Source organism: Oncorhynchus mykiss, chromosome 1 (genome assembly GCF_057628025.1).
Source record: "Oncorhynchus mykiss isolate SJ-2025 chromosome 1, ASM5762802v1, whole genome shotgun sequence".
NCBI lineage: Eukaryota > Metazoa > Chordata > Actinopteri > Salmoniformes > Salmonidae > Oncorhynchus > Oncorhynchus mykiss.
The window spans coordinates 67,008,663-67,032,469 of NC_143022.1; the positions used below are offsets into that span (position 1 = coordinate 67,008,663).

A 23,807-nucleotide genomic window follows, 5' to 3' on the forward strand; every position below is an offset into this window, starting at 1 on the left:
TTCTCGTGCTGCTGGGAAAGCTTGACTGAACCACTGGCTGCCAAGTGCAACATTACCATATAGGTTCCACTTGGAGGGAGAGAATTGCATAATTTGTATATACAAGGGAAAATGTTGGCTAATTGTGAGGCCTAATCAGAATTAGAATGAGACAAAAAATCCATCACATTCCGCTCTGGGACACAATGGTGGAAAAGGATCATTGGGAGTGTGAGAGTGTATGTGCACAGATGTGTGCGATCGCCTGTCAGTGCACGTGAGCATGGTTATCGAGATGCAGCGATGTCAGTGATGTGAGGATGTGTTTGTGTGTGTGTACTGCACAACATACATGTATGCGTGTGTGTGTGTGTGTGTACTGCACAACTCCACTGCACAACTGAAACGCGTGAGTGCACGCGCGTGTGTGTACAACTGAGTGTGTCTGTGCAACAGCGAGAGCGATTAGCTCTCCCCTCAGGTTTGTGTGTGTGTGTTACTGGAGATTGTGTATTTGTGTGTGTCTCTGCAGCTGTGTGTATGCATGTGTGTGTGCATGAGCGCATCTGTGTGCGCATGTTGCTAGAGTGTGTTCCTGAAGCGTGTGTGTGTTGCTGTGAGGGGTCAGAGGGCTTGGCTAACACTGATGAATGTCACAAAACACCTTTTCAACCTAGAGCCACTTAATTTAGTTAGATTGCATAAGGAGTGCCTGTCATGCCAAATAGTGTCCACTTGACAAAAAGTGTCCCCCCTGGTGTCACAATGGGACTCGATAAGCTATCAGCGCCCGTTGCTAGGGCCGTTGCTAAAACTTGACAAATTCTGCCTGGCTATGTAATGAAAGAAAAAAATCGATAGCATTTGTTACTATGCTGGTTGCTATGTTCTGATTGTTATGAGGCATGCGGAGAGAGAGTTGCCTGGAAATGGAGGAGCGTGCAGTCAAAAGACTGGGGAGAATGCTATGGAAGTTACAGGTTACTTACACTATTTAAGATAGTCTGGGGAGGGGGGGCGAGGAGGGGGACAGGGGGAGCAGGTAGCTGACTAGTAGTGTCTATTCAGAAGCCTGATGGTCTGGAGGTAGAAGCTATTGGCCAGTCTGTTAGTTTTAGACATGATGTTCCTGTACTGCCCACGTCACAGTGATGGAAGCGGGAGAACAGGCCGTAGCCCGGTTGGCTGAGGTCCCTGATTATCTTTTTGGCCTTCCTGCGACACCTGGTGTTGTAGGTGTCCTGCCCCATAATATCTGGCCCTATGCCCTTCCTAAATCATGGCATTGAACGTTTCAGCAGACCATTGCACCTCTTTGAGTGCTGTTACATCTGCCCTCAACTTCTCATCCTAACCGGCTGCCACTCTTCCAGTGCTCTCTCTCCCTCTTCCTCTCTCTCTGTGTGTGTGTGTGATTGTGTGGGCAGAGACAGGTGTGCAGGAGGTAGAGCAGATCCCCACCAGCTGCAACCTATTCCATAAACAAGACCTCTACAAATACTCTGCCCTGCCACTTCTACGCTGCCAGATCATAATCTCTGCTCAGTCATTTTAGACGTTTGTTCCTGCTTAGATCCTGTTTTCAAGTTATGCCTGTTTACCCATGCCTGACGGCTTTCTCCTCTCCGCTACAGTTCTGCCTGCTCTGACTTTGACCCGTCTCCAGTCCCACGTCTCGTCAGTCCTGCGAATCCGTGCTGGACCCCCTACTCCACTGCGTCCTTGGATTCCTCTCCGGACCTGCTTACCCAGTCCCAACTCCCCTCGCTCCAGTCTCAGCCATCACTCTAGGCTTCCTGCAACCTGCCCGAGCTTCCCCTGGCCTGCACCCCATCTTCCCCCTGTGTTTCATTAAATACCTTGGTTACCTCATCCCAGTCTCCTCGTCTGAGTCTGCTCTTGGGTTCACCTGTTCTGCTCCGTGTGACAGGTGTAACATTTATTGACAATTTTGATACCTTCTGGAAACAAAGCTGGAACAAGTAGTGATGATGTCAATCTCTTGTGGCACCTGACCACACGAGATGGACCTTGGAAAAAGGCAATTGGCTCAGAACAGGGCAGCATGGCTAGCCCTTAAATGTACACAGAGGGTTAACATTAATACTATGCATGTCAATCTCTCAAGGCTCAAAGTAAAGGAGAGATTGTCTTCATCACTAATTGTTTTGGTAAGAGGTGTTGACATGCTGAATGCACCATAAACAAAATTGACAACAGACCTTTAGCATGCCTATAGAGAAGGACATTCAACAAGCACAGCACTTACACAAATTGCTGATGACTGGCTGAGAGAAATTGATGATAAAAAGATTGTGGGAGCTGTTTTGTTAGACTTCAGGGCGGCTTTTGACATTATCGATCATAGTCTGCTGATGGAAAAATGTATGTGTTATGGCTTTACACCCCCTGCTATATTGTGGATAAAAGAGTTACCTGTCTAACAGAACACAGAGGGTGTTCTTTAATGGAAGCCTCTCCAACATAATCCAGGTAGAATCAGGAATTCCCCAGGGCAGCTGTCCAGGCCCCTTACTTTTTCAATCTTTATTAATGGCATGCCACTGGCCTTGAGTAAAGATAGTGTGTCTATGTATGAGGATCATTGTTTTTGGGACAAACCATTCACTAAACCCTAAACCTCAACTAAATCTTGTAATAAATAATGTGGAAATTGAGCAAGTTGAGGAGACTAAACTGCTTGGAGTAACCCTGGATTGTAAACTGTCATGGTCAAAACATGTTGATACAACAATAGCTAAGACGGGGAGAAGTCTGTCCATAATAAAGCGCTGTTCTGCCTTTTTAACAACACTATCAACAAGGCAGGTCCTACAAGCTCTAGATTTGTCGCACCTGAACTACTGTTCAGTCGTGTGGTCAGGTGCCACAAAGAGAGACTTCGGAAAATTACAATTGGCTCAGAACAGGGCAGCACGGCAAGCCCTTAAATGTACTACATGGAGAGCTAACATTAATAATATGCATGTAAATCTCTCAAGGCTCAAAGTAGAGGAGAGGTATTGACTTCATCACTACTTATTTTTGGAAGAAGTGTTGACATGCTGAATGCATGGAGGTGTCTGTTTAAACTACTAGCCCACAGCTTGGACACCCATGCATACAAGACATACCTCCAAAGTCAAGAACAGACTATGGGAGGCGCACATTACTACGTAAAGGCATGGCTACATGGAACGCTATTCCAAATCAGATAACTGATGGAAGCAGAAGAATCAGATCTAAAAAACAGATAAAAATACACCTTATGGAACAGCGGGGACTGTGAAGGGACACAGGCACAGCGACACATACACATGATAAGACACACATGTACACATGGATTATATATTGTAGATATGTGATAGTAGAGTAGTGGCCTGGGGGAACACAATGTGTTGTGAAAAGTGTTATGAAATGTAATGTCGTGTAATATTTTAAATTGTATATAACTGCCTTAATGTTGCTGGACCCCAGGAAGAGTGGCAAAAACTAATGGGGATCCTTAATAAATACAAATGGTGAATTTGGCTTAAGTACCACCCTCTGCAGTGCCTTGCGGTAGTTACCATACTTGTCGTCACCCTCTTGTCGTGCCTGAGCACGAGTGACAGCACAAGCGGGGAACACATGTGGATAACTCTGTGCCAGCTCTTTGGAGAGAGAGTGGTCACTTTTATCCAATAAGGGTACTAGCTTTCCTCCGGCAATATCATTACCCATTATAAAGGTAACACCTTTTACTGGCAACATAGGACGTACCCCCACTCTGAATATTCCACTGATTAACTCAGAGTGTACTTTCACAAAGTGCAACGGCACTGGGACAAAACCCATTACAATACCCTGAACTAACACACTGGAACCACAGTATGTATTGTCGGATAAGTGAAACACATCAGACAATATAAACGACTGCGCCGCACCAATATCTCTAAGGATTTTAACCAGACGCTGAGACGCTTCGTCATTCGTTAGGGTAACGAACCCCTGAAATGAACGGTTCATAACTGTGGTAGGGGACTGGGTCTTTCAAACTACAGTTACCCTGAGGCACCTGTTTCGTTTCAGACCTCACAACCGTACGAATTATACCAACACCTGTTGGCGGCTTGGCACAAAGAGGCATCTCTTGTTTGCGTTTTAGCAGGAAGCATTAATCATATGTCCCACCTTCTGACAATAGAAACAGGGACGCTCATTTTTCTGGCGTGCTTGATATACTACTGCTGGCCGACTAGGGCTAAAAACAAGCTCATAGGCACAAGCTCATAGGCGGAAGAACAGTAGCTTTGACCACTTCATAATTCAAACTGTCTTCAGGAGGTAGCGCTGACAAAACCTCTTGGGCTTTACCAGTTAATTTACACTGAAGTAATAGGCACCAGGCCATTTCAATACTACCGCTATACGTTCAAAAACACAAAAATAGGAGTCAACCTCTGACTCTCTGAACAAAGGTACCAAGGCAATCTGCCTACTAATGTCAAAAGTGTTGGAAGCTACAGCTGGTGAGGACGCCTCACTAACAGGCACAGTAGGAACAGAGGCTAGCCTCACTGTCTCTGCCTCCAGTTCCATCTGGCGCATGTTGAACTCCATCTGCTTCTGTTCTCTTTCTGCCTCCATTTTACACATCTCCAACTGCCGCTGGTCTCTTTCTGCCTCCATTTTACACATCTCCAACTGCCGCTGGTCTCTTTCTGCCTCCATTTTACACATCTCCAAATGTCGCTGGTCTCGTTCTTTTTCTGCCTCAATTTTACACACCTCCAACTGCAGAGTCTCTCGTCTAATTTGGGCTCTCTTCCGCCTCCAGTTGGAACTGTATTGAACGGACATCCCTCCTGGCATCACCGGTTGACTGTGGGGAGAGTGGATCAAAACGGGGCAATGTGGCTGGAGCTTTAGCCTCGCCCTCGTTCTCAGACACCAACGGGTTTACAGGAGCAGCAACATCCCCTACAGGGGTAGTAGGCTCAGGCAGCGGTAATACAAGCCCTGCTCTTCCAACAATACATTTAACACCAGCTGTTTAACCTCCGCCTTAACTACACTCTGCGGAATAGCTACTGAATAATGGTCAGCAAAGGTCAGTAAATCAACTCTACGACATTTGTCAAAAACCTCCCACGTAGGGTTATCCAAAAAGGATTTCAAATCAAAAGTAGACATTTTGAACTACTACCAAAACAGAGCCAACAAATAGCAAACTAATCAAATCAAAGTTTATTTGTCACATGCGCTGAATACAACAGGTGTAGTAGACCTTACAGTGAAATGCTTACTTACAGGCTCGAGCCAATAGTGAGAAAAAAATGTGTTTGTGTAGGTAAGTAAAGAAATAAAACAACAGTAAAAATATATTTGAAAAAAAGAGTAGCAAGGCTATATACAGACACCTGTTAGTCAGGCTGATTGAGGTAGTATGTACATGTACAGTGCCTTGCGAAAGTATTCGGCCCCCTTGAACTTTGCGACCTTGTGCCACATTTCAGGTTTCAAACATAAAGATATAAAACTGTATTTTTTTGTGAAGAATCAACAACAAGTGGGACACAATCATGAAGTGGAACGACATTTATTGGATATTTCAAACTTTTTAAACAAATCAAAAACTGAAAAATTGGGCGTGCAAAATTATTCAGCCCCCTTAAGGTAATACTTTGTAGCGCCACCTTTTGCTGCGATTACAGCTGTAAGTCGCTTGGGGTATGTCTCTATCAGTTTTGCACATCGAGAGACTGAAATTTTTTCCCATTCCTCCTTGCAAAACAGCTCGAGCTCAATGAGGTTGGATGGAGAGCATTTGTGAACAGCAGTTTTCAGTTCTTTCCACAGATTCTCGATTGGATTCAGGTCTGGACTTTGACTTGGCCATTCTCACACCTGGATATGTTTATTTTTGAACCATTCCATTGTAGATTTTGCTTTATGTTTTGGATCATTGTCTTGACGGAGATTTGTCTTCCAACCCAGTCTGAGGTCTTTTGCAGACTCCATCAGGTTTTCTTCCAGAATGGTCCTGTATTTGGCTCCATCCATCTTCCCATCAATTTTAACCATCTTCCCTGACCCTGCTGAAGAAAAGCAGGCCCAAACCATGATGATAAAGATAAACAGAGAGTAGCAGCAGCGTAAAAGAGGGGTTGGTGGAGGCACACAATGGAAATAGTCCGGGTAACCATTTGGTTACCTGTTCAGGAGTCTTATGGCTTGGGGGTAAAAACTGTTGAGAATCCTTTTTTGTCCTAGGCTTGGCACTCCGGTACCGCTTGCCATGCGGTAGTAGAGAGAACAGTCTATGACTGGGGTGGCTGGAATCTTTGACCATTTTCAGGGCCTTCCTCTGACACCGCCTGGTGTAGAGGTCCTGGATGGCAGGCAGCTTTGCCCCAGTGATGTACTGGGCCGTACGCACTACCATCTGAAGTGCCTTGCGGTCAGAGGCCCGAGCAATTGCCGTACCAGGCAGTGATGCAACCGGTCAGGATGCTCTCGATGTTGCAGCTGTAGAACCTTTTGAGGATCTCAGGACCCTATGCCAAATACTTTTAGATTCCTGAGGGGGATTAGGCTTTGTCGTGCACTCTTCACGACTGTCTTGGTGTGTTTGGACCTATCTAGTTTGTTGTCGATGTGGACACCAAGGAATTTGAAGCTCTCAACCTGCTCTCAACCTGCTCCACTACAGCCCCGTACATCAGCTATGCCCAGCTGTGACGCTCAACACTGAACTAGACCACGACAACAATCTGCACGAGCGGCATGGGTTTCAGCAATGACAGATCCCGGATGAGCCCCCACTTATGTTATGAATCCCTATGGCCCTGCAGTCTAAGGGGGATGGAAACAAGACCCGTAACATAACTCATAACATGCAAATTATAACAGTGAAAAGGGAACAGTGAGAACTAATAACCACAGACAACTTAAATCTACCCTCAAACACTATTGGTTTATTTTTAAACACACGATAAAGGGGGGCGGGAAAAGGGGCTGAGCTGGACCCAAGGAAAGAAACAAATATCCAAAAACACCTGTAAGCTAGACTAGCCTGCTTCAATCCAGATAACTACCTAACCAATAAAATGCAGAGGGTGGTCCGCCCAGTTCTAACTAGGGTATTTAGACAAAGTATTCCTACGGGTAGTGTATGCCCATGGGCGACTTGGCTTGGTACCCCATTTTCCCACCATAAAACAAACAGTCAAACACCATAACAAAACAATACTCACAGGATAACGGACAAAGTGACATGTAGGTGCAAGAACTGAATTGGAGAGGATCGAGTGTGTCTGGGAGGGAGGAGGTGATGAAGTCTTTGACTAGCCTGTCGAAGCACTCGGGTCAGTAGTGATTTAGTTCAGTTACTTTCCCAGGCACAGGGATGATAATAGACATCTTGAAGCAGCCCTGAGCTAAAAAGTGAACTCCATGAATTAATCTGCTGGTCATCGTGAGTGAACAGATTGTACCTGGGTCCACCATAAGAGAGGCTGGTTTCAGACGATATCTAGAAGTATAGGACATGCTCTGGCCTGTACCAGGGAAATGCATAACCTGTATTAGTAGATTATAGGAAACCCAGTTGCAGTGAAGTTATTGTAGCAATATCAGTACCTATCGAATACCAATGTATGTCTGTTGTGGCAGACCAGGGCGTTTGGTCAAGACGTCAAGAGTATTATTAGCTCAGTTTCAAGGATGTTTATTTAAATAAAAAATCAAAAAAGAAAAGGACAGGTCTCCCCCATGAGTACCTCTCCAGGATACCATCTTCTGGGCTCCGGGTCTTGCTGTATCCTGTCGGGCACAAAAACTGAACTCCCTCCTCATACCTCTGCAACCATCCCCAACTATATGGGAGTCCTTTCTTCCTCCTGATCCCCCGTGTGTGCTGCCCTTCTGGCAGCTGTATGGGCCTTGCACAGCTGGTGAGCAATCAGCCCTTGATTACTAACCAGCTCCCAATCAGCCCCAATTAGTCCTGGCCGGAGAGCCCGTCAAGACCTGGCACGTCCAGCAGATGGAGCCATCGCCTCGTGATTTATACTCCGTCTGTCACCAGGCCTCGATGAGTCTCCCCCTGGTGGCTGACCTGCTGCCGCTTCTGTCTCGTCCGTCTATTTCACTGTTTTCGGGAGGCGGGCCCTGGTTAGATATGTGAGGGGGGAAGCTATAGCTGCAAAGTTGGGGATAAACCGGCTACAGTATCCTGCCAGTCCCAGGAAGGACTTGACCCGTGTCTTGGTGCGTGGAATGGGCCAGTCACGTACTGCATGAACCTTCCTCTCCTGGGGCTTGACGTTCCCCCGTCCTATCAAATACCCCAGGTACTCCACCTCCTTGAACCCTAGTTTGCATTTCTTGGGGTTCGCGGTCAACCTGGCTTGTCTGAGTGCTTTTTCCAACCTTGGCTGTGGATGATGATATCATCCAGATAGGCCGCTGCGTACTGCTGGTGAGGTCGAAGCACTCTGTTCATCAGTCGCTGGAATGTGGGCGGGGCTCCGTGGAGACCAAACGGGAGCACCTGGAACTGGTACAAACCGTCTGGTGTCGAGAACACCGTCTTCTCCCGGGAAGAGGCTGCCAACGGTACCTGCCAATATCCATTGGTCAGGTCAATGGTGCTGATGTACTGGGCCTTTCCCAATGGGTCGATGAGCTCGGCCACCCTCGGGATGGGGTCGACGTCAAATAAGCGTATGTTGTTCACACCCTGGAAATCATTACAGAAGCGGAGGCTACCGTCCGGTTTGGGCACGAACACGGTGGGGCTGCACCATGCACTGTGGGACTCTTCAATGACCCCCATCCTCAGCATAGCATCCACTTCTGGTTTCACAGCCTTCCTTCGGGACTCCGGAATCCGTTAGGGCCTCTTTTGTACTGTTTCCCTGGGCCGGGCACGGATGTGGTGTTCAATGAGGCTCTTAAACTCTGGGTATTATATTTGTGTATTCATACGCATAATATTTGGGGTATTATAGCAAGTTAGTGTGCCTTTTCAGGACTGTTAAGAGGGTTAGTAATTATTAGTTGGTCAAGCCTAAGATGACGCATGTTGCTTTGGAAATTTTATTAGGTCCCATCTTTTCTGATGTCCTTATAGGAATTTGTCATATTCTGTCCATTGTCATTCGTAATGGCCTAGTCATCAATGTGTTACTACTGCCGCATAGTGGTGATTTAGTTTAAGCCCTTTTATACAGTGCCTTCAGAAAGGATTCATGCCCCTTGACTTAAAAAAATATATATATTTATCTTCCAGCCTGAATATGCCACGCCCTGACCATAGAGAGCCCTTCGTTCTCTATGGTGTAGTAGGTCAGGGTGTGACTAGGGGGTGTTCTAGCTCAATATTTCTATGTTGGTGTTTTGTATGGTTCTCAATTAGAGGCAGCTGGTAATCGTTGCCTTTAATTGGGGATCATATTTAGGTAGCCATTTTTCCCCCCTGTGTTTGTGGGATATTGTTTTGTGTTTGTGCATGTGCACCACTACTTTCATGTTTCGTTGTTGGTTTATTGTTTTGAAGTTTCACAGACTTAAAGATGTGCAACTCTACACACGCTGCGCCTTGGTCTGTCTTTAATCATGAGCGTGACAGAATGTAAAATTTACTAAATTGAGATTCTGTGTCAAACCTCTTTGTTAGGGCAAGCCTAAATCATTTCAGGAGTATAAATGTTCTTAATAAATCACACAATAAGTTGCACAGACTCATTCTGTGTTAACAAATAGTGGGTAACATGATTTTTTAATGACTACCCCATCTCTGGACCCCACATACAGTTTATGTTTACATACACTTATGTTTGGAGTCATTAAAACTAGTTTTCAACCACTCCACACATTTCTTGTTAAACTATAGTTTTGCCATCTACTGTGTGCATGACAAGTCATTTTAATTCTAACAATTGTTTACAGACAGATTATTTCACTTATAATTCACTGTATCACAGTTCCAGTCGGTCAGAAGTTTACATACACTAACTTGACTGTGCCTTTAAACAGCTTGGAAAATTCCAGAAAATTATGTCAAGGCTTTAGAAGCTTATGATAGGCTAATTCACATCATTTCAGTCAATTGGACGTGACCTGTGGATGTATTTCAAGGCCTACCTTCAAACTCAGTGCCTCTTTGATTGACATCATGGGAAAATCAAAAGGAATCAGCCAAGACTTCAGAATTATTCTTTGTAGAACTCCACAAGTCTGGTTCATCCTTGGGAGCAATTTCCAAACACCTGAAGGACCAAGTTCCAGAACAACAGCAAATGACCTTGTGAAGATGCTGGAGGAAACAGGTACAAAAGTATCTATATCCACAGTAAAACAAGTTCTATATAGACATAACCTGAAAGGCTGCTCAGCAAGGAAGAAGCGAGACCGCCATAAAATAGCCAGACTACGGTTTGCAACTGCACATGGGGATAAAGATCATACTTTTTGGAGAAATGTCCTCTGGTCAGATGAAACAACATTGTACTGTTTGACCATAATGGCCATCGTTATGTTTGGAGGAAAAAGGGGAGGCTTGCAAGCCGAAGAACACCATCCCAATCATGAAGCATTGATGGCAGCATCATGTTGTGGGGGTGCTTTGCTGCAGGAGGGACTGGTGCACTTCACAGAATAGATGGCATCATGAGGATGGAACATTTTGTGGATATATTGAAGCAACATCTGAAGACATCAGTCAGGAAGGTAACGCTCGGTCGCAAATGGGTCTTCCAAATGGACAATGACCCCAAGCATACTTCCAAAGTTGTGGCAAAATGGCTTAAGGACAACAAAGTCAAGGTATTGGAATGGCCGTCACAAAGCCCTGACCTCAATACAATAGAACATCTGTGGCCAGAACTGAAAAAGCATGTGCGAGCAAGGAGGCCTACAAACCCGACTCAGTTACCCCAGCTCTGTCTGGAGAAATGGGCCAAAATTCACCCAATTTATTGTGGAAACATGTGGAAGGCCACCCGAAATGTTTGACCCAAGTTAAACACTATAAAGGTAATGCTACCAAATACTAATTGAGTGTATGTGTCATGACTTCCACCGAAGTCGGCTCCTCTCCTTGTTCGGGCGACGTTCGGCAGTCGGCGTCGCCGGTCTTCTAGCCATCGTCGATCCACTTTTCATTTTCCATTTGTTTTGTCTTGTTTTCCTACACACCTAGTTTTCATTTCCCTCATTTATTGTTGTGTATTTAACCCTCTGTCCCCCCCCCCCCCCATGTCTTTGTGTGGAATTGTTTGTTGTAAGTGCTTGTGCACATGTTTAATGGTGCGCGTCAGGTTTTGTACCCATGTTGGTTATTTCTTTATGCCGTTGGTTTTGCAATTAAACTACTCTGGCTATTACCTTGTTCTGCTCTCCTGCGTCTGACTTCCGTGCCATCAGTTACGCACCCCTTACAGTATGTAAACTTCTGACCCACTGGGAATGTGATGAAATAAATAAAATATGAAATAAATCATTCTTTCTACTATTATTCTGACATTTAACATTCTTTAAAAAAAAAGTATTGATCCTAACTGACCTAAGACAGGGAATTTTTATTAGGATTAAATGTCAGGAATTGTTAAAAACTGAGTTTGAATGTATTTGGCTAAGGTGTATGTAAACTTTCAACTTCAACTACAGTGCCTTGCGAAAGTATTCGGCCCCCTTGAACTTTGCGACCTTTTGCCACGTTTCAGGCTTCAAACATAAAGATATAAAACTGTATTTTTTTGTGAAGAATCAACAACAAGTGGGACACAATCATGAAGTGGAACGACATTTATTGGATATTTCAAACTTTTTTAACAAATCAAAAACGGAAAAATTGGGCGTGCAAAATTATTCATCCCCTTTACTTTCAGTGCAGCAAACTCTCTCCAGAAGTTCAGTGAGGATCTCTGAATGATCCAATGTTGACCTAAATGACTAATGATGATAAATACAATCCACCTGTGTGTAATCAAGTCTCCGTATAAATGCACCTGCACTGTGATAGTCTCAGAGGTCCGTTAAAAGCGCAGAGAGCATCATGAAGAACAAGGAACACACCAGGCAGGTCCGAGATACTGTTGTGAAGAAGTTTAAAGCCGGATTTGGATACAAAAATATTTCCCAAGCTTTAAACATCCCAAGGAGCACTGTGCAAGCGATAATATTGAAATGGAAGGAGTATCAGACCACTGCAAATCTACCAAGACCTGGCCGTCCCTCTAAACTTTCAGCTCATACAAGGAGAAGACTGATCAGAGATGCAGCCAAGAGGCCCATGATCACTCTGGATGAACTGCAGAGATCTACAGCTGAGGTGGGAGACTCTGTCCATAGGACAACAATCAGTCGTATATTGCACAAATCTGGCCTTTATGGAAGAGTGGCAAGAAGAAAGCCATTTCTTAAAGATATCCATAAAAAGTGTCGTTTAAAGTTTGCCACAAACCACCTGGGAGACACACCAAACATGTGGAAGAAGGTGCTCTGGTCAGATGAAACCAAAATTGAACTTTTTGGCAACAATGCAAAACGTTATGTTTGGCGTAAAAGCAACACCCTGAACACACCATCCCCACTGTCAAACATGGTGGTGGCAGCATTATGGTTTGGGCCTGCTTTTCTTCAGCAGGGACAGGGAAGATGGTTAAAATTGATGGGAAGATGGATGGAGCCAAATACAGGACCATTCTGGAAGAAAAACTGATGGAGTCTGCAAAAGACCTGAGACTGGGACGGAGATTTGTCTTCCACCAAGACAATGATCCAAAACATAAAGCAAAATCTGCAATGGAATGGTTCAAAAATAAACATATCCAGGTGTTAGAATGGCCAAGTCAAAGTCCAGACCTGAATCCAATCGAGAATCTGTGGAAAGAACTGAAAACTGCTGTTCACAAATGCTCTCCATCCAACCTCACTGAGATCGAGCTGTTTTGCAAGGAGGAATGGGAAAAAATGTCAGTCTCTCGATGTGCAAAACTGATAGAGACATACCCCAAGCGACTTACAGCTGTAATCACAGCAAAAGGTGGCGCTACAAAGTATTAACTTAAGGGGGCTGAATAATTTTGCACGCCCAATTTTTCAGTTTTTGATTTGTTAAAAAAGTTTGAAATATCCAATAAATGTCGTTCCACTTCATGATTGTGTCCCACTTGTTGTTGATTCTTCACAAAAAAATACAGTTTTATATCTTTATGTTTGAAGCCTGAAATGTGGCAAAAGGTCGCAAAGTTCAAGGGGGCCGAATACTTTCGCAAGGCACTGTATATATAATTATCTGTAAGGTTCCTCATTCGAGTAGTGAATTTTAAGCACAGATTCAACCACAAAGACCAGGAAGGTTTTCAATGTCTTGGAAAGAAGGGCACTGATTAGTAGATGTGTAAATATAAAAAAACAGATGCTGAATATCCCTTGAACACAGTGACGTTATTAATTAGGCTTCGGGTGGTGTATCAATACACTCAGTCACTACAAAGACACAGGCGTACTTCCTAACTCAGTTGCCGGAGAGGAATGAAACTGCTCAAGGATTTCACCATGAAGCCAATGGTGATTATAAAATATGAGAAAACTGAGGATGGTAAAAAGAAGGAAGCCTGTACAGAATACAAATATTCCAAAACATGCCTCCTGCTTGCAACAAGGCACTTTAGTAATACTGCAAAAATGTGGCAAAGAAATTAACTTCATGTGCTGAATACAAAGCGTTATGTTTGGGGCAAATCCAACAAAACACATCACTAACTACCACTCTATATATTTTCAAGCATGGTGGTGGCTGCATCATGTTATGGGTATGCTTGTCATCGGCAAGGACTAGGGAGGTTTCTTTGGATAAAAAGAAACGGAATACAGCTATAAGCACAAGCAAAATCAGAGTGTTAAAGGGAAACATGGTTCAGTCTGCTTTCCAACAGACACTGGGAGACAAATTCACCTTCCAGCAGAACAATAACTTATAACACAATCCCAAATCCTAACGAGAGTAGCTAACCAACAATGAATGTTCCTGGTTAAAGTTTGACTTAAAAATCTATGGCAAGACTTGAAAATGGCTGTCCAGCAATGATCAACAATCAACTTGACAGAGCTTGTTTCTAATGAATAATGGGCAAATACTGTACAATTCAGGTGTGCAAAGCTCTTATAGACTTACCCTAATAAATTCACAGCTATAATCGCTGCCAAAGGTTCTTCTACAAAGTATTCACTCAGGGGTGTGAATACTTGTGTAAATTAGATATGTGTATTTCATTTTCAATCAATTTGTAAAAACATGTTTTCACTTTGTCATTATGGGGTATTGTGTGTAGATGGGTGGAGACAATCTATTAAGTCCTTTTTTTATTTAGGCAGTAACACAACAAAATGTGGAATAAGTCAAGTGGTATGAATACTTTCTGAAGGCACTGTATGTAGTAATATGTTATAGTGATGCCTTTATAGTTCATATTTTAAGTGGTATCAATGTAATGTCATTGTATTTCTATGTACAGTATGCCATCCTAATCTTAATGGCACTTTGTATTCTGCTCTGCAGTGCTTCCCACACATTTACTAATGAGCTGATGCTGATTCAATTTAATTTAACATGCAATATCAAGAGTAATATGCAGTCACCTCCTGATAAATGAGTGAGTAAATTCATGTGTTTATCGACGTAATATGATATGATGTGAACACAAGCAGCAGTGTGAGATAATGCAAAGTGAGGGAAAAGAAAATGGCTGCACTTGTCAGCACCCATAAAGATAATGGTGAGCATCTGTGCACGTGCACAGGACTTTTACTTCCTTCTCATGCAGCATGACAGTTGTGTGACAGCAGTCAGTAATTATGTGATTTTTCTTCCTCGCATCCACAGACATTCTCCTCCAATCCTTTTTTTAAAAGGACGTGAAGAGAAAGGATGTGAAGAATCGAAGAAAGACAAATTGACAAAGAACCTATCCCTGAATCCCAAATCAAACCCTAGCCCTTACACCCTATGCACTGTGTAGACCTGATGTGGTTTGAAAGGTATAAGCAATATGGTGACAATTCTACCTAGCCTATTAGAGGGCAAGATGGAGCTGCTGTAGCCCAGCATATGTGAGTGTATCGATCCGGACAAGTCTCCCAGTCCCTGCCGCTGAAAAACATCCCCACAGCATGATGCTGCCACCACCATGCTTCACCGTAGGGATGGTGCCAGGTTTCCTCCAGATGTGACGCTTGGCATTCAAGCAAATCTTGGTTACATCAGACCATGGTTTGAGAATCTTTAGGTTATTTTGGCAAACTCCAAGCGGGCTGTCATGTGCCTTTTACTGAGGTGTGGCTTCCGTCTGACCACTCTACCATAAAGGCCTGATTGGTGGAGTGCTGCAGAGATGGTAGTCCTTCTGGAAGGTTCTCCCATCTCCACAGAGGAACTCTAGAGCTCTGTCAGATTGACTGTTAGGTTCTTGGTCGACTATCAGGTTCTTGGTCACCTCCTTGACCAAGGCCCTTCTCCCCCGATTGCTCAGCTTGGCTGGACGGCCAGCTTTAGGTGGTTCCAAAGTTGGTGGTTCCAAACTTCTTCCATTCAAGAATGATGGAGGCCACTGTGTTCTTGGAGACCTTCAATGCTACAGAAATGTTTTGGTACACTTCCCCAGATCCCTGCCTCGACACAATCCTGTCTGCGAGCTCTATGGACCTCATGTCTTGGACCTCATGGCTTTGTTTTTGCTCTGACATGCACTGTCAACTGTGGGACCTTATATAGACAGATGTGTGCCTTTCCAAATTTTGTCCAATCAATTAAATTTACCGCTGGTGGACTTGAATCAAGTTGTAGAAACATCTCGAGGATGATCAATGGAAACAGGATGCACCTGAGCTCTATTTCGAGTTTCATAGCAAAGGGTCTGAATACTTATGTAAATAAGGTATTTCTGTTTGAAATGTAAAAAAATGTGTTTGTTGCTTTGTCATTATAGGGTATTGTGTGTAGATTGCTTAGAAAAAAGTATATTTATTAAATTTTAGAACAAGGCTGTAAATGTAACAAAATGTGGGAAAAGTCAAGGGGTTGGAATACTTCCCGAAGGCACTGTGCATGTCGGAGAGGCATGTTTGTTCTACATAACATATTGACATCCAACCATTCCAAAACGTTGTGTTCTGCTCAACGAACCCCTGATCTATATATAACCTGTGTGTTTTTCTTTCTGTGTCCTACTCATCTGTCTGCTCCCCTTTCCTTTTCCCTCTGCTCTTGTTCGCCAGGATCTAGGGGCTCTGCCATTCTGCCTACCGTATCCCTTCCCTAGACCTGGATCCATGACCAACCACTCTCCAAGATCCCACTTTTCATGACATTATCTACAGCTGTCTACAGCTACTGTTATTGTCATGTTGCTTAATCGAATCTGTTAAGAAACTGCACTTGCCAGATCATCCTAGGCACAGTGAGATACACAGATGAGCTACATACACTAGCACTGCAAACACTCCAACAGCGAAGAGAGCAGCTGTGCCTGGAAGTCCTCCTTCCAACACTGGCTGCCTGTGGAGGTTAAGTGATGCGCAGAACCACCCGTAGAATCCACCTCCTCTCTGTCCCACACACCAGAACTGAGAGATGAAAAAGAACAGCCATACACTACTTCTGCCAAATCTTTTTGAGGATCCTCCTCTCATATGATGTACTTTACTTGTCATTCATACTTCTGTTTTCTCAACTAAATTGCTCTTTATTTTTTTATGTGTTGACGTTAGCTCATACCCATGTGGGTATATTAAATGAAATCAACCACTTCATTACACAACTGTTCCACAAAAAGAGCAACATTTTCATATTTCAATCTTAAATATTGACAGGTAGGTTCAAAATGATTCAACTGTCTGTTGTGTCCTGCATTATATTCAACCACAAGTGTCCTGCTGAATTACTGAGCTATGCCTATATGCCACGCGGTGGAGGAAGGGAGATAGGAACAAAGTAGCATAATAGGACTAATGAAAGCCTACTTTAGTAAGACATGACAAGGGGAGGTGAGCTCAACACCTGCCAGCCAGATGAGCCAGTGTATGAATTGAACTGATTTGCACATGAATGAAGTGATACTAGCTGCATAGCAGCTCACGCTGCAATCTGAAAGGTAAGTTCATGTCCAGTTTACACATTTTCTTCGCCATTTTCCCGAAAAATGAACCGTTTAAGACATGACTTTTCATGTTGTTAAAATGTTAACAAGGTACCCAAAAGTAGTTCAAGTCATGTTTTCATCTTATTATCCAAACAAAACGTGTTTAAAAATCCCTAGAGTCGATGACCGTGCCCCATATAACTGTAATTAGCATAATAAAAAAGCCCCCATTAAAGTCTGTTTAAGCAAGAGAAATCTGTGGTGGAAGGTGGCCTAGCTACAGCGGTGTTTGCCAGACTATAAGCCATCCCAAAAATGGCCTACAAACTAGTATGACCAATATATGGAAATATGAGACTCATGACAAACATGATGGTGTTCTCCATTTTGCTCTACAACCCCCAGAAGTGTCACAGGACTCATCTGAGGTTAGTACCGCCGATCTGCCAACTTCTGCCTGTAGCGTCAGAACAGTTTGGGCTACATCTTTCCCTCTATAGAAAGGTGAGACTCTCAAGAGTGCTTAGGAGTATTTATGTCTGTAATAAAGCCCTTTTGGGGGGAAAAACTCATTCTGATTGGCTACGACCTCGCCCAGTCATGTGAAATCCATTGATTATCGAGTCCCATTGTGACCAAGTGGGGGGACACTTTTTGTCAAGAGGACACTATTTGGCATGACAGGCCCATTAGAACAGAACACCACCTAACAATGGACACTGGGCTCTATATAAGGCCACTCTGCTCTGCTGTGTATGCTGTAGAGAACACAGGCATGTGATAATCACTCTCCAATCCCTTCACATATACAAGTGATACATTCACCAGAGCAGCTTGATGGACACAATTCACAACTTAACACTACAGCTGTTAGTTGCCATTAGCTATGAGTGTTCCACAGCCATTCGCCAGTTCGTAATGAGCAGCCAGGTGTGAACTACAGACCTCATTGGAGAGGCAATGCTAAGTCATTCCATTTTGTCAGACCGCTACAGAACAATCTATCAATACAAATTCAAATTACGAAGAGTAACACTGAATACTGTTAGCCAAGCGCAATAGATAAATGGTCATGCAACATATCTTTTCACTCATCCTCATACTTTGAGATAATCAACTCAGCCACAAATCTATAGAGAATAGAACATAAGAGTAAACTTCAACATCATAAATTACAAGTGGCAATGTTGGTCAAATCGGGAGCAGTGGGAGATACAATATTCTGGGTTGGTATCTTTTCCAGAACTGGGAAAAGAGATGTGCTATGTAAAACGTGACAACAAGCATTCCGGCCCTGTTGACACAGGGAAACATATTTCTGTCAGCACCATCAAAATTTATGTTAGAGCCCCCGGCTCAGAGCGTAGCAGCAGTTAAACTAATCAATGGCAATGTGCTCCTCCATATGAGCCTGCTTACCGCCAAGCCAAGCAGACCTGGGTTCAAATACTATTTGAAATCTTTCCAATATTTTGAGTGTTTACTTTAGCCTGCTTAGAGGACCAGATGGGCGGGTTTTACAGGTTTGGGAAGATTTGATTGGTCCAATAAGCCAGGCAAGCTTAATTGAGCACAGATGAAGTATTTTAAATGATATTAAATAGTATTTGAAACCAGGTCTGCCGCTAAGCTAACAGTAACAACAGCATGGTGAGAAAACAAAGACAGGAAGAGGAAACACGACAACAGGCCCCCGAAATGTGAGAAAACCAGCATTGCTGCTCCCATTATCACTGTAATTAAGATTCAGCAACTGTTCCTGTTAGCTTGTGATCGCCAAGCACTCCGGCAACGTTCCCGGAGCGCTCGGCAAACGTCCTGAGAGGGGCACAGATTAGCTTTCAGAGGCAGTGGCACACGGTCAACCCAATTCTGTCCCTGTCCTTTCAAATCCCTATCAAGGGAGGACGATTACACAAGGTAAATCTCGGCTACAATAAGGGAGAGAAGGGGAAGAGTGTGTTTCTGATGTGCTTAGTGCTTGTGAGCATGGTTAGCGAGATGCAGTGTTGTGAGTGTGTGGTTGTGTACGGCAAAACTGTACCGCATGAGCTCATACATGCATGTGAATGTGTGAGTGAGTGCTGCATTGCACAAATGTAACGCATGAGTGTGTCTGTGCCACAGCGAGCGAGAGAGATTAGCTCTCCATTCACGTCCCCGATTCCCCCTACCCGGTGAGCAGGCAGCAGTCATGGACCAGGGTATCCTCTACGTAGACGCCCCTGTCCTCGTTGCTGTGGACGACGTTGCCATTGTGGTGCCAGAGCAGCGTGACCGAGGGGTCCAGGTAGGACACAGTGCACTGCAGCGGCAGCCGGTCCCCACGGAACACCACCTGTCTCTGGGACGGGATCAGCTGAAACAGGGGCAGCTCCAGAGGCTCATCTGGAGAAGAGAGGAATACACCAGGGAGAGGGTCAGGGAGAGGAGTAGAGGACGGGAAGGGTAGAACTCATTCATCTAGAGAGAAGGAGAGACTGGTGCGGTATTGGAATGGGAGGGGAGGAGGGGAATCAAAATGAATGATTCTCCATGACTGAAATCATGTCAGTAAAACGGTATTGCAAATGTGAACGCACAAATATAAACATACAATATGCACAAATACACTTACACAAAAACACACATTATCAATCAGGAGAAAGCATTGTGCTTGTAGGAATTAACAAAAGCTGTGGGGAATATAGAGGATTTACAGTCATTCAAATCAGTCACTACCATAATTATGATTTTTGTGGATGTTGGCTAAATAAAAACGCAGGTCAAGGGTTCAAAAGTTTTAGGAAAAGCTTAGAAAATGCTGGCACTGCCTGGCACTACATGCACGGACGCACTTCTACATACTGATCTGAGATCATTGCAGTGTACTGGCTCGCTGTGGTACCTTGAGAATTCCACTGAACACAGGGAACATGTTCGATTGGACACATAAAGACACTTCCTTGGACATGCTCCAAGGAGCCAGCTAAGCAACGCTCTACCTTCAGTTCCATTCAGATCAATGGAGAGTGATAGCAGTACAGTGTGAAAGGCCATTCAGTACATGAATCGTAAACCTCTCCCATTTACGGCTGCTGATACATTCAGTTCAAACGCCCACATCTCCGGCTACATTACATCTACATTCTAAATGCTATGCAACAAATCTGACAGAGATCAGGGTTGGGGAGTAAGTGATTACATGTAAATCAGTTACATGCAATCTGATTACATTTTTAAAACTGTAATCAGTTATGTTACAAGGAAACGCATTGTAATAAGGTTACAGATAAGATACTTTAGACAAACTAGATGTTTACTTCTGAATCCATGTTGGCGAAAAAATACATTATGATACCTTTCTGTTTTCTCAGTGATATTTAAATTTGTAAGTTTGTTCTACCTGAGCAAGTTTGACCACAAGTCAGAAACCACTATGATGAAACACTAAATGTGTTTGTTTTATGGATCCGTTCTGTCTTCTTCCAATGCCTCTTAAGGGGAAAGAAATAAGATTACGATACTGAGTTTGTGTAATCCAAGATGGCGTAGCAGTCAGACGTCTTTGTCCTGTCGTGTCCCTTGTATATATCGTTTTACATATTTTTCGTTGCATATCCTTTAAAATATTTTACTAAACCTCATCATCTAAATACTCTACTGCAACCCGCCTCACCCAATGTGGCGTGGATCTGCGTTGTTTTCCTAAATTATTTCTATTTACTTCGGATCTGGAATCCCTCAACTGAAGCTAGCCAGCTAACTACCAGATATCAGTCTGCAAACCATTGCCAGCGGTCATCAGCTAACCTTCAGCTCGGAAAGCTCTCGTCAGTTCGAACAACGTGACTCTAACCAGAGCATAACGGACCTGTTATTTTTATCCCCGGTTTCCTAACGCAAACTGAACATTTTCATCTGGATCTTCACAACTAGCTAACCGCAATCCCGGATGACTACTCCTGGCTAGCGTTTCCATCCCAGAGCAAGCACCAATTTAGCTTGAAGCTAGCCCGACCAGGGCTCCTGTGCTACCACCGAAGCATACTCCAGGGCTACAATATCGGCCTGCTAGCTACCTAGAGCTACTTGGAACCCTACTAATTCCATGACTGGTTTATCGACGTCACCGCACAAAGAGGCAAAAACAGACTTACCCCCATCGTGACGTCCCCCCCCAAAGGCTAACTTTCTAGCCCCTGCTATCTGCTTGCTTGCTAACCCGGTCTGCTAACTGCTAAACTGCCGGGCCCTGGTCTGCTAACTGCTAGCTTGCCTGCCCGGTCTGCTAACTGCTAGCCCTTGCTAACTGCTTGCTTGCTAACCCGGTCTGCTAACTGCTAGCGTGCACCGGTCTACTAGCTGCTAGCTTGTTTAGCTCCGGCCTACTAACTGTTAGCTTGTTAGCCTGCTAACTGTCTGAATCGCGGTGTCTCCAGCCAGCCCAACCACTCACTGGACCCATAAGTTCACTTGGCTACGCATGCCTCTCTCTAATATCAATATGCCTTGTCCATTACTGTCCTGGTTAGTGATTACTGTCTTATTTCACTGTAGAGCCTCTAGCCCTGCTCAATATGCCTCAACCAACCATGTTGTTCCACCTCCTACATATGCGATGACATCACCTGGTTTAAACATCTCTAGAGACTATATCTCTCTCTTCATTACTCAATGCCTAGGTTTACCTCCAATGTACTCACATCCTACCTTACCTTTGTCTGTATATTATGCCTTGAATCTATGCTATCGTGCCCAGAAAGCTGCTCCTTTTACTCTCTGTTCTGAACATGCTAGACGGCCAGTTCGTATAGTCTTTAGCCGTACCCTTATCCTACTTCTCCTCTGTTCCTCTGGTGATGTGGAGGTTAATCCAGGTCCTGCAGTGCCTAGCTTCACTCCCACCCCCCAGGTGCTCTCATTTGTTGACTTCTGTAAACGTAAAAGCCTTAGTTTCATGCATGTTAACATTAGAAGCCTACTACCTAAGTTTGTTTTACTCACTGCTTTCGCACACTCTGCCAACCCAGATGTCTTAGCCATGTCTGAATCCTGGCTTAGGAAAACCACCAAAAGCCCTGAAATCTCCATTGCTAACTATAATGTTTTCCGCAAAGATATTACTGCCAAAGGGGGCGGTGTTGCAATCTACTGCAAAGATAGAAAGTAATACAGAGCTCTGCAGGCTAAGTCTGTACCCAAACAATTTGAGCTTCTACTTCTAAAAATTAATCTTTCCAGAAACAAGTCTCTCACTGTTGCCGCTTGCTATAGACCTCCCTCTGCCCCCAGCTGTGCCCTCGATACTATATGTGAACTGATTGCCCCCCATCTATCTTCTGAGCTCGTGCTACTAGGTGACCTAAACTGGGACATGTTTAACACCCCGGCCATCCTACAAACTAAGCTTGATGCCCTCAATCTCACACAAATTATCAATGAACGTACCAGGTACAACCGCAAATCCGTAAATACGGGCACCCTCATAGATGTCATCCTAACTAATTCGCCCTCCAAATACACCTCTGCTGTTTTCAATCAAGATCTCAGCGATCACTGCCTCATTCCCTGCATCCGTAATGGGTCTGCGACCAAAAGACCACCCCTCATCACTGTCAAACGCACCCTGAAACACTTCTGCGAGCAGGCCTTTCTAATCGACCTGGCTGGGGTATCCTGGAATGACATTGACCTCATCCCGTCAGTAGATGATGCCTGGCTATTCTTTAAAAGTGCCTTCCTCACCATCTTTAATCAGCATGCCCCTCTCAAAAAATGTAGAACTAGGAATAGATATAGTCTTTGGTTCACGCCAGACCTGTCTGCCCTTGACCAGCACAAAAACACCCTGTGGCGTTCTGCATTAGCATTGAATAGCCCCCGTCATATGCAACTTTTCAGGGAAGTTAGGAACAAATATACACAGGCAGTTAGAAAAGCTAAGGCAAATTTTTCAAACATACATTTGCATCCTGTAGTACTAACCCAAAAAAGTTCTGGGACACTATAAAGTCCATGGAGAATAAGAGCACCTCCTCCCAGCTGCCCACTGCTCTGAGGCTAGGAAACACTGTCACCACCGATAAATCCACTATAATTGAGAATTTCAACAAGCATTTCTCTACGGCTGGCCATGCTTTCCACATGGCTACCCCTACCCCGGTCAACTGCCCGGCACCCTCCACAGCAACCCGCCAAAGCCCCCACCATTTCTCCTTTACCCAAATCCAGATAACCGATGTTCTGAAAGAGCTGCAAAATCTGGACCCCTACAAATCAGCCGGGCTAGACAATCTGGACCCTCTCTTTCTAAAATTATCTGCCGAAATTGTTGCAACCCCTATTACTAGCCTGTTCAACCTCTCTTTCGTATCGTCTGAGATTCCCAAAGATTGGAAAGCTGCCGCATCCCCCTCTTCAAAGGGGGTGACACTCTAGACCCAAACTGTTATAGACCTATATCCATCCTACCCTGTCTTTCTAAGGTCTTCGAAAGCCGAGTTAACAAACAGATTACTGACCATTTCGAATCCCACCATACCTTCTCCGCTATGCAATCTGGTTTCAGAGCTGGTCATGGGTGCACCTCAGCCACGCTCAAGGTTCTAAACGACATCATAACCGCCATCGATAAGACACATTACTGTGCAGCCGTATTCATCGACCTGGCCAAGGCTTTCGACTCTGTCAATCACACCATTCTTATTGGCAGACGCG

General features: G+C 44.2%; 1 protein-coding gene across 2 annotated transcripts in view; it reads right to left on the minus strand.

Moving 5' to 3' along the window:
* Positions 1 to 23,807, minus strand: part of LOC110526836 (adhesion G protein-coupled receptor A3) — a 286,855-nt gene that overhangs the window by 170,713 nt on the left and 92,335 nt on the right. For both annotated transcript variants that reach the window (XM_036982670.2, XM_036982667.2), the window contains exon 7: positions 19,283 to 19,496. In XM_036982670.2, the coding sequence (XP_036838565.2) occupies positions 19,283 to 19,496 (214 nt within the window). The remainder of the gene's footprint in view (positions 1 to 19,282; positions 19,497 to 23,807) is intronic.